The sequence below is a fragment of the Pelophylax lessonae genome (genome assembly GCF_965119305.1).
Source record: "Pelophylax lessonae genome assembly, chromosome: 3".
In the NCBI taxonomy this organism is placed as follows: domain Eukaryota; kingdom Metazoa; phylum Chordata; class Amphibia; order Anura; family Ranidae; genus Pelophylax; species Pelophylax lessonae.
Genome location: NC_138770.1, coordinates 598,832,161 through 598,844,476, shown reverse-complemented (window position 1 = coordinate 598,844,476; position 12,316 = coordinate 598,832,161). Strand labels below are relative to the sequence as shown.

The 12,316-nt window shown below is 42.4% G+C and overlaps 1 protein-coding gene across 2 annotated transcripts in view; it reads left to right on the top strand.

Moving 5' to 3' along the window:
• Window positions 1–12,316, top strand: part of SNAP25 (synaptosome associated protein 25) — a 222,448-nt gene that overhangs the window by 142,956 nt on the left and 67,176 nt on the right. For both annotated transcript variants that reach the window (XM_082252321.1, XM_082252320.1), the window contains exon 4: window positions 7,166–7,214. In XM_082252321.1, coding sequence (XP_082108447.1) covers window positions 7,166–7,214 — 49 coding nt within the window. The remainder of the gene's footprint in view (window positions 1–7,165; window positions 7,215–12,316) is intronic.

Sequence of the window (12,316 nt, the reverse complement as noted above, 5' to 3'; positions counted from 1 at the left end):
AGTAATTTACACCTCATGCATGCAAATGTGCGCAAATACACATGAATGCGCACAAATGTGCGCAAATGTCCATTTACATAATGCACAAAACAAGAAAATGAGACTATGTTTCCGTGCATTTGTGCAAAAATACACGCATAAGCGCAAAATTGTGCTAATGCAAATGGGTGAAAATACGCGCAAATACATAAAAAAAAAAAACTGATGAAAAAGTAGATTCTCAAACAGGAGTATTGTGTGCAAGAGGCCTTAGTAGGCACAGTGGAATTCTGAATAAGCTAAAAGAAAAGCTGCATTTTAAAATAAAAGCTAGACTGAACCCCAGGGAAGCTAAAATGTTCCCTTTCAGTGAGGCTGCCCCTGCACTGAAGGGTTAAACGCAGTTTTACCTACTCATTCCTTTGCTCCTGCAGGCTCTCTGTGTACTTTAGGACCAGTCCCTGCAGCCTTTTTTCCCCTATTCCCTGACAGTTGCAGGTCTTTGATGTCCCAAGCAGTGCTGTATGTTAGCCTAGGCCAACAAGGCCCAGGCCTAGGGCAGCACTTTGCAGGGGGGCAGCAAAAAAGCTGCACCACGCACGAGTAAAAAACAGCCTCCTCCCGCCTCCCCCACTAAAAAGAGTTCCTGACGGCTTGCACTACACACTTTTAGTCTTATAGGGCGAATTAGGCTGGAGGGCAGGGTCCAGGAGGAAAATCAGTCTGGCACCCCCATAAAGCGGTCACACTGCTACCTCTTGGTATGATATGGTATGATATGATGGTATGATGATGGGCACTGCTGAGGCTGAACTTATGGGAACTGATGAGGCTAGACTGATGGGCACTGATAGACTGTGGCTGTGGTCTGTGGTTTAAAGATGACAGGGCGGGTCATAAACAGGAAGAGGTGTGGCCTTTACAGGAAGGGGTGTGTCATATTTAAATTAGGGGGTGCACAAGTTTGGTCAGGCCTAGGGCAGCACAAAACCTAAATACACCACTGGTCCCAAGACTAATGCAGGATCCTTAGCCTTGCATTGGAAGTGAGGACATCGGGAAACAGTTTACTGCTGGAGCATAGGGGAGCTCTGGCTGCTGCGAGACCCAGGAATCGGGTCAGTAAAATTACTTTCTTCTCCCCTAGACCTAAACAAGCATTTAAACCTTGCAAAGTGGGGGCAGCCCCACTACAAGGGGGGATTTTTAGTTGGGAGTAAGCAGATTACTTCATTGTTCCTGACTATGCTGCTGCTCTTTATCACATCTAAAAATGATCTGGCTGATGATGTCATCACCTATATTTTGTGCTGTCAAGCAATCAGTCTTACCTAAAATAAGCTCTTTAAAAGTGGATATTTCTGATTTAAAGACTTTTACAGCTGGGGGAATAAGCAGCTTATGATACATTTCTATAGCACCCACCAGGTCAGGGAAGGATTTGTACAATCTTAAATTCATCGTTCTTCTAAACATTGCTTTATAAAGCTGCTTGCCAACCATTCTGCCTCAAGACCATATGAATGTTGACACTTTTTTCTACAGATTCTATTGCACTTGTTACCAACCATGCTGCTGGATTATCATCATAAAAATAAATGACTAATCTATGCAGCATGTTGTGTTCCTTTTTTATGGCCAGAGTCACCTTCAAGATGCACAGTTTACCAATATCCTAGAATAGAGATAGGATAACTATATATTTTATATGAGCTATAGGCAGTGGTGTATTTAGGTTTTGTACTGCCCTAGGCCTGACTAAGTTTGTGCACCCCCTAATTTAAATATGACCCACCCCTCATCTGTACCACAACCCACCCACCACAACCACAGTCTATCTGTGCCCATCAGCATAGCCTTATCAGTTCTCATAAGTTCAGTCTTATCAGTGCCGCCTCATTACTGCCCATCAGTGTGGCCTCATCAGTGGCCATCAGTACAGCCCCATCAGTGGCCACCAGTGTTGCCTATCAGTGCCCATTAGTGCAGCCTATCATACCGGCAGGTAGCAGTGTGACTGCTTTATGGGGGTGCCAGACTGATTTGCCTCCTGGACCCTGCCCTCTGGCCCAATTCGCCCCATAATACTGGCACTAAACTAAAAGTGTTGCGCAAGCCGGCGGGGACCCTTTTCGTGTGGGAGCTGGGAGGAGGCTGGTTTCTTTATTGCGGTTTGTAGCTTTTTTGATGCCCCCCTGCAAAGTGCCGCCCTAGGCCTTGTTGGCCTAGGCCAAGATACAGCACTGGCTATAGGGAGTCTTATGAATCTCTTTGTGATTGAGCAGGTCCTTTAACATTCCATAATGCCAAATTTACCCTCAAACTTTTATTGTTCACTACACAGGGCAAAAGTATTAGAGAAAAAGCATAAATTGCCACCTTTTTTTTTTGCATCCCTACATTCAGACCAGCAAGTGTCGTGTGACTAAAAAATTATCCAAATATCTTCTATCGTAAAATATAATGGGGCAAGTCCAAAATGCAGTGTAATATCCACTTATATGCAACTGATAATGAGTAATAAAAAAATATATATAGTGAAAAAAGTGTGTATATATATGTGTGTGTGTATATATATATATATATATATAGTGACACGAGGAGATGCTGTCACTGTAAAAACGGTAATTTGAAGGACACAGAGTGTGCACATTGGCTCCATGCAGGACTACAGAGTGTACCTGTGGAATGGAGTACACTGCTTATGCAGCTTTCTCCAGCTTTTGGTATTACTGGATGGGGCTCTGTAGTTGGGAGATTCCACAGTGTCTTGGGTGGGACAGAATCTCCAACCCTGAGGACCAGCAGGGTGTGTGCTCAGGTGCACGCAGCCCTTATAATGAAGGTATGGAAAGACCTCAGGGCTCCCAGTTAGAGACTACTCCACCCAAGGGAGACAGGTGGTCTCCAGTAGTCAGAGAGGCTGAATGTGGCAGCCAAAGCCTGTGTGTCTGTAAGAGAGAGTGTGAAGTCGTCCACACTGAAGGGACCTGTGGTCTGTGTGACTAGCACCAAGAGCAGAGGTAGTGCTAAAGCAAGAGAGCCAGGTAGGCTAGAAGTTTTAGTTGTGTATTTACCGGAGAAAAACCCCTGCGTGGGAAAACCTGTGTTACAGACTTTTAATAAACTTTTCATAAAAATGGGCTATCAGGCCCAAATATAGTACCTGACTACAGTGAATCAATGGAGAAACGCATCTGCCACTGAGCTAAAGGTCCCCCATGTCACAATATATATAGTCCGCCACCTTCCTTCCCCCTCAATTTAAGTCCATAAAAAAATGAAACATGCATCAGTTAATATTCTAAATGATTTACCACCACGGAGTGCTTCTTCTATCTTCCAAACAGGCTGCTTATTTTAGATTTTGACCTATTGAAAATTAGGTCAATATGGCCCTTGCCTCTTAAAAAAAGCTTTGTTTCCATGCAAACTTTCATCTGTGTCTTTCTCCACATTTGAACACCTATTCTCCAAAAGTAGCTCAAAGGAATAGAAAGAACCTCATTGAGCAATATATCAGCTTACTAGATCAATTTATTAAAACAAAGGGTTAAAATCTTACTCACAAAATGAGTGCACCTTATCCAGTGCACAAAGAAATTATTGCTTCTTTAAACAAGCATTTCCCCCTTAAGGATATACTTTGGCTTCAGACACCTAGCCAAGATGGCCAACTTTTCGTTCCTGTCAGCGTAATGATGTCATTCGGCCACACCCTTGAAGCATTTCGTCATTCAATCATGACTTCTTTAGAAGCTTCTGTGCCCTGCTGGCCTGCTGTACCCCCTGACTTCCCAGCACTGTACCCTACTGCCCCCCTGTAATTTGCCTTCCTGACTACCCAATATGGTGCTCTGCTGCCCCCCTGTACTTTGCCCTTCTCCCTCCCCAGTACTGTGCCCTTGTGCCCCCCTAAACAAGACCTTATTGGCTGTATTTATGTCATTATTATGAGAAATCTTCCTATGTATACAATTTTTAAAACTAAATTGTTACATCCAGTATGGAAAGCACTGCAAACATTGTAAGGGCTATACTCCTATATAAAAATATAAATGCCCACCCCCAATTAAAGTACATTCTCTGCCTACAATGACTTCCTGAACACACCATGGAAACTTTTTTTAAATATTGGCAACTATGAGCGTCTAGGCATCAATAAATGCGACAAGGAGGTCAGTAATGGTGGCCTGTATATTTATCTTATGACAGGTTTCCTTTAAAGTGGCCAACATGGGCTGTAATTCAAACCTCCAAAACTGCAGCTTTGCTCCCTTGCGATCAAATCCTTTTTGGTGAAACGCATTAGGGAAAGGTGATGTATGATCCATTGTGCTCTCACTTTATGTGGCATGTTAGTGAATTTGGACACTTCTGTTATCTTGTCTCCTTTCATCTTCAGAGAGGAATATCTATATATACATATATGGGTTGCTGTAGCTTCAAGCTTAATCAGAAAGGCTATTGCTCAATGTTATTTTACGATGCATCAGGCTGACAGGTGCAGAGATGTGAGTGATGTGTTGGCAAAGAAAACTGGACATTTACAAAGAACTGGAAAGACACTCAGTGAAGAAACCAGATTTCGCCATTTACTTGAACCGTTTTTGCTTCCTGTGGATAAAAAAAGATTCTAGCATGTTCACAGAACTGTAAATTTGCAGCAAAAAGGGGTGTATGTAACAAACCAAAATAAATTTGCAGCAGCTGCAAGCTGTATATCTTTATTTATCTGCAATACAATGTCTATGCACCAAATCAGCAGTTTTGTGGAATCCAAAAAGTTGATAGAAAATCTTGGTTAACAGTAACCCACCAGGAAGGTTGTCAGGACCTGGGTGTGAACCTGCGATCTCTGCTGTATCTGGTGATTTCTCTTCTTGCGGAGACACCTGGGATGCTGGACAACTCCCTGGACAATTACTTGAATAATCTTGTCTCGAACCTTGTTTCTTTAAACTTTGAACCCCTTGCTCCTCCCATAAACTTGCCATGCCTTTGCACTTCCTGTTTGCCAGATTATTGTGCTGTCTACTGCCAGTATCTCACTCTTGCCATCCGTATTATCTCTGCTACCACACATTGCCCACCTTTGGCTTGTTTCTCGACTATATTTCTGCACGATCTCTACCTGCTATATCTGCTACTGGACCCCAGCCTGCTCACCTCCTGGTGAGACGATTACAAGAACTGTGACCTGGTATTCACACACAACTAAACCCATCTCCACCATTATGACCTCTGGTGAACACCGGGTAGTGGTTAGACTCTGCACCTTGGGTGAGCCTATGTCATCCTCTAGGGTGACCCACTGCTGCACTTATCCAGCTAGTCAGTGGGAGCCTCTCTTCTGCTACAGTACTGTAGTAATGCTACTGGACTTTAAGCCTGACCCCCGACCGTGACAAAGTGGGGTTTGAACTGTACGGTAAAAACTTGAGAGGTTGTAAGCTTGGGCTTTTAATGGGTTGAGTGGGAAGTGAAGCAGGAGTTATTAGAAAAACAAATAAGGGGGACAGAATGAATATTAGAGGAAGATGGGAATGGGGGAGAGTCTTAAAGTGGTTGTAAAGCCTTAAGGTTTTTTACCTTAATGCATTCTGGGGGGGGGGAGCCCCCTATGGCATTCTATAGGGGGCGGGGCTGAGTCACGCTGTTTGTGTCAATGGATGCAGCAGCAGGTCTCAGGAGTGAACCCACACAGGTGCCCCCATGGAAAGCAGCTTTTCGTGGGGGAACCCGATGAAGAGGAGGGGCCTGGAGCTCCAGCTGGGAACCCCCAGAAGAAGAGGATCGGGGCTGCTCTGTGCAAAACCATTACACAGAGCAGGTAAGTATAGGCATGTTTGTTATTTTAAAAAAAATAAATAAATAAAATGTTTACAACCACTTTAAGTTTGACTCTAAGAGGCTCACAATGTTTGATTGGCTAAAAGATACTGATATGCCAGCGTGCTTTTGAAGTATACACAGCAGTACCAAGGTGGTGGAATTTGTCATGTTGATTGCATAGGGGCCGGGTGAGAGCTTCCATCATCACAACTTTGTTAACTGCGCAAACCATAGGCCTATGATTATAGAATGCTTTAGTTAATACATTTTAAACTGTTTTATATCAGATTTTTTCTATTTATTTACAATCTTTGTTTTAAAGTTAAACATATAATAATATAAGGCAAATGATCCCAAGGGGACTATGGGCTCTATGAGGGACAGAACAGCACACAGTTTCTGCTTTGCTCTTTTCACTTAAACTACGGACTAATCCATCCTATAAGCGATTAATCACTGCAATGATTCATTCACATGAATTTCAGCTTGAGCTACTTTGTTCTGTAAACAACAGACTTTACATCAAAGAAGCAAATGGATAGCCTGGAAAAAAGTAAAAGCAGCCTAAAGCTGTCCCCACTAGCTCAAAAGAAAGATTCAAAATGTATGCAATATTTCCTATTTACTTAAAAGAACATATTTTTAAACATTTTTTTCAGCCCTGAACATAATAATGTTCCCCTTAAGCCCCGGTTCACACTTATGCGAGTGCGGGGTTCGCATGTAATGTCGGAGCGCACTGCTCCTTCATTACATGCAATCGGCTGTGCGGTGCGAGTTTAGCCATACACTTTGTATGGCTAAATTCGCACCGCACCCGCAGCAAACACGCACAGGACCCTTTTTTGCAGCCGCATCAGGATCGGATCGCACAGCGGTTCACACTTGTGCGATCCGATCCTGTGCGAACTGCAAGATCGCACTGCGATATGCGATCAAACTGGGGGTGTCGTTAAGATTACATTGACACCCCCAGCGTATCGCATATGGCAGTGTGAACTGCCGGGGGTGCGTGTGCGATGCGGGAACAGGCTGCGAATTCGCAGCCTTCCCGCATCGCATAAGTGTGAACCAGACCTAAAGATCAGATTCTTAAAGATATAGAAACATAACAGCCCAATGTATTTTAACTGATGTTTCTTATGTAACTATTTGATTTATAGACACTGCTTGCAGAAAGTAACAGTGTTATTATAAGCTAGACACCAAAACGGACATCCCTCGTGCTGAATTTCTAGCTTGCTCCCCATCTTATTAACCATCTTATGTGACTATTTGCTTAGTTAATTTTTGGTTAACTTTCTGTTTTCTCTGTCTTCTCTCTGCTTTGCCACCTGTCTTGGGGATATAGAGTAAAGATGCTGGAATCAGGACTTTGGTTATGTTGGATGAGCAAGGAGGTAAGATCAGTTTTCTTAGGAGATATATTTATTTTGAAATGCTTTTACTTTGAATATGTGACTTTATATGATGAACCACTCAGAAATTTTATATTTCCCCGGGTTGCACACCCGCACAGCTTGGACAATGAGCTTTTCCAAAGTAATACTTGCAACTGCTTATGTGTGTGTGTGTTATCAGTTCACTCTCAGCAATTCTATGCCTATGGGGCACCATGTATGATACACTTGAGAGCTTTTTTCATCTAATTTTCTTGGCAGATATTTTACGAGTTAGGTTTGTTCTCAACTTTCCCTGTTTGCACAGATTTGCACAGATTTGAGACTGGCATACAGAATGTGATAACATATGTGCATAGCCAATTTGTACACAATTTAGACAAGAAACAATTACCTACCGGCTTGTCTTTGGTGCTTGTGAGGAAACGAACACAAGCACAGGGAGAACATGCAGAAACAAGGACCCCAGTGCAAAAGTAATGTAAAACTCACAAAAGTTAAAAAAAAAGATAAACTTTTCTTGCAGAATATTAAAGCGTAGTTCCACCCAAAAGTGGAACTTCCGCTTTAGGTGCTCCTGACACCCTGACATGCCACATTTAGCATATCATTTTTTTTGGGGGGGAGCGGGTACCTAGATTTGACAGGTACCCTAGTTGGCTCGAGCAGAAGTTCTCCTCTCCCCCTCCCTCTCTGCAATCTTCTTGGACATTTCACAGGTCCCAGAAGATTGCCCGTCCACTAAGGATGCGCATCGCGACTCGCGCATGCCCAGTTGTCACCCGGCTGTGAAGGCGCAAGCTGTCACAGCTGGGTGCCCAAACTAGAGATGCCGGCGCAGCAGGGAGAAGAGGCAGAAAACTGAGACTGCCGCATCACTGGGCCGTGGGACAGGCGAGTGTGTTTTTACTAAAAATCAGCAGCTACACTTTTTGTAGCTGCTGACTTTTAAAAAACACCAAAACGGGTGGAACTCCGCTTTAAAAGATGGGGTCACTCGCGTTCCTCTGCTGTTATTGTTCCCAGGTGACCGTTTTCCTAAGCAGATTGACCTGTCTGCACATATTATCACTAGCTCAAATGCCATAAAGAAAGAGCTATAAAGTAAAGCTGGCCACACACAAGTAGATTTTCAAATGAATGCTCAAACAAAAATTGGTAAAATTATTTGTACGAAAATTCTCAATACAATTGATACCTTGACAAATGTTGTTCGAAAGCACTTCACAATTTTGTTTGCCATTAACATTTGATTTTTGAATGAGTGGGCTTTCCCAAACCCAAAAACACATACACTCATTTAAAATGTTTCTAAAGGTAAAACATATCATACTTACCTGCTCTGTGCAGTGGTTTTGCAAAGAGCAGCCCCAATCCTCCTCCTCCCAGGTTCCCCTGCTGGCACTCCCTGGTCCTCCTCTTCATCCAGTGCCCCCATAGAAAGTCACTTCATCCATAGACACAGACAGCAGGACATGGCCCCGCCCCCCCGCTCCCTTGTCACAGAGTTTGATTGACAGCAAAGGGAGCCAAAGGCTCCCGCTGCTATGGATCTGCTCTGTAATAAGAGACAGAGCAGAGAGAGACGCTGCTTTTATGCATGGCGCTGGATCGCGATAGGGCTTAGGTAATATAAGGGGGGCTTTGGGGGGAGCTGGATACAGATGTTTTTTTTAAGTAAAAAAAGGTCAAGGTAAAAAAACTTCAGCCTAAAGAAACACTTTAATATGTTTATTACTGAACTTTAAATTTTGACTGGGGAGCTTCTTTAAATAAAGATGGGATATTGGGTGCTGACTTCCTGTTCATTTTCCCATTAGAGAAATGCTGGCAACAGTAATATTTCTCCCAAACATTCCATAGCAGCTATTATTCAAGTACAATAGACAAATCAATGTAAAAATGAATTCAGATATCTTAGTTTCTGTGGAGGTAAGGTATTGACTGTTATTTTTGTGGCTTGATCACATAAAGTAACTTTTTGTTTAGGGCTGACTCTCCTTTTAAAGCGTCAGTCCACCAGCAAATTTTAGTTTTTGAAAAATCTGGGAAATGAAGTAGTCAATATCCAAAACATATGCTTAAAACAATTTAATCTAACACATAATAGGCCCAGACATGTTCATGTTTTCAGTTAGGAAAAAAAAATACACCATCCCGTGATAGCTGTCCCTATGGTACAGCAGAGGTGAGTCCTCCCTTTTTCCATAGCTTATACCTTGTTGGCTTAACTGATAGGCACTTGAGAAAAAAACAGCACAATTGCAAATGAATGCAATGGAATAAGCAGCACTTGTTTTAAGAGATATTTTAGCTAGAAGTAAGAGACATACAGATGGATGCAGATGGATGGAGAGGACCTTTAAAAAAAAAAAAAAGGTTATAGAAATGCAAAGGTTTAATATTTATACGGGTTTATTTTATACAGTGTAATTATATCAAAGGCACAGCTTTATGTTTTTGTAAGACCCAATGCAAAACAGTTTAATTGGATCACTTTAGAGGATATTCCCAAAAATGTCAATTTACTTATTTGTCACAGGCCAACAAAGAAAACCATTTCCACCCATGTCCACCACCATGTTTTGTTCCACATATTTATCATTAACACAGTTTTAAAAAACTGAGTAATATTTACTTGCCAGTGTTTCTGTATGTATGACTGGTTGTACCCTCAAGGTATGTCAGCTTTTGAAAGGATCTATTAACTATATGTCTCTTTAACCACTTAAGCCCCGGAGGATTTGGCTGCTACACGACCAGGGGGTATTTTGCGATTCGGCACTGCGTGACTTTAACGGACAATTGCGCGGTCGTGCGACGCTGTACCTAAACGAACTTGGCGTCCTTTTTTTCCCACAAACAGAGCTTTCTTTTGGCGGTATTTGATCACCTGTGCGATTTTTTGATCACGCACTATAAACAAAAAAAGAGCGTCAATTTTGCAAAAATAGCAATATTTTTCCCTTTTTTTTATATGAAATTCCCCCCAAAAAAAATGTAAAAATCAAAATTTTTTAACATTTTCGGCCAATTTGTTTTATGCTACCTATGTTTGGTAAAAAAAAATCGCAAAAAGCGTATTTTGATTGGTTTGCGCAAAAGTTATTGCGTTTACTGACTAAGGGAAAGATTTTTGTCATTTTTGTTGTTTTTTTTTTAACGCGTAATGGCGGCGATCTGCGATTTTTTTTGCGGTACTGCGACATTGCGGCGGACAGATCGGACCCTTGACTGACATTTTTGACACTTTTGGGGTTACCAGTGACATTTCTACAGTAATCAGTGCTATACATATGCACTGTTACTGTAAAAATACCCTGGTAGTGAAGGGGTTAACTTTATTTGAGAGGGAGGGGCTGTGTGTGTCCCTAGGGGCGTGATTCTTACTGTGATTGGCTGTGGCTTCAGCTGTATGCAGAGTGATCAACAGATCTATATAGTAGATCCATATGATCAGCTCTCATACAGAGGGGAGAATGACAGGCAGCTTGTTTACACAAGCTGCCTGACTTTCTCCCTCTCCCCCGCCGATCGCAGAGTGGCCGGCGGACATCGGGTCCGCCGGTAACACGCGCGGGGGGGTTCGTGACCACGCGGGAGCGCGCCTCCGGCGGCGCGCGCTCGCTCCCTAGACCCTCACAAGCTAGTGACGTAGCCCTACGTCACTTTGCCTGTGAGGGGCTGACCGCCGACGTAGATCGGCGTGCGGCGGTCGGCAAGTGGTTAAAGTGGAAGTATTGTTGCTTTTTACCTTTTACCTACAGGTAAGCCTATAATAAGGCTTACCTGTAGGTAAAATGAATATCTCCTGAACCTGCAAGGTTTAGGAGATATTCGCCCTGCATGCAGCCGCTGAAACATATATGGATATATGAAACCAGCGGCGCATGCGCTCTGAAGGTCTGGCGGACCTTCAGAGCTCTTTGCCAGCTCCTTGCCGGAAAGTGACTCCCGCGCGCATTTCGCCGAACTCGGAAGAGACGCCGAGGGAACATCACAGCTCCCACATATATAAAAATCAAAACATTTTTATTTCACTTACTTTTGATTTAGAAAAGAGCCAAGTTTAAAATATTTAAAATAGACTCAACAACATATTGGGATAAGCCACATGTTCCAATAGAAGGTCATATGAAAACAACCCATAATTTGTACAGTTACCCATACAACTAGCTGTATCAGAGTGCTGGGCAAACCAAAAACCGAATGGCCAATAGATACAACTCCATAAAGGAAGACGTAAACCCCAAAAATTGAACCAACCAATAGGTTAAAATCAATCAGATTTGTACTATGCAAACCTAAATAAACCGAGGAAGTCCAGAGTAAATTTTATAGGCCACCCAGCAGACTGAAACCACCCAGGTTATAAGAAAATGGCTGAACAATAAACTCAAAAGTATGTAGCACAAGATGCAACACTTTTTATTGATAGCACGGAAATAGAGAACAGAGAAAGGAGAACTAAATCTTGAGGCACTTGCTTCAACTCACACCAATTTTTTGTGCCATGCCATGATTTATTACATGGGCTAGATTATCCCTTATCAAGATCCAGTAAGACTTAGTAAAGTCTGGAAATTATTATTTCTTATTTGAAGTATATTACAAAGATATCTTTGTTGTCATCTTCAACGTTCGTTGGTGTTGTTGTTCATCTAATTCCTGCTCCAAATTGCAGTTTTTTATATACTATGATCAACAGCAGAGGTGTGGTAAAGTTTGTCTCACTAGAGCGTTGGTGATGCCAGTCTGCTGGGCAGCCTTTATTATTTACTCTGGATCTCTTGGGTCTATTTAGGTTTGCATAGTTTGAATCTGTCTAAAATCTTGGGTACAAGGTGGTGAATCTCAGTTTTTTCCTAAAATATTACTTCTTAGTGCTGCTTTTGGGCCTACCACTTATTCCTTCTTTTAGATAATATTTTCTGTGTATTCTACACAAAATGCCTGTGCCAGTTACCGGTAATTACTATTTTTGAACCTTCAAATGCTCCACAGTTTTCCTTTCCCCTTCCTTCCCCAGCAGCGTTTTCAGCTGAATAATGTAGTTTTTAATTCTACTGCCTATACTCAAGCAATACATGCCTGAATTCAAG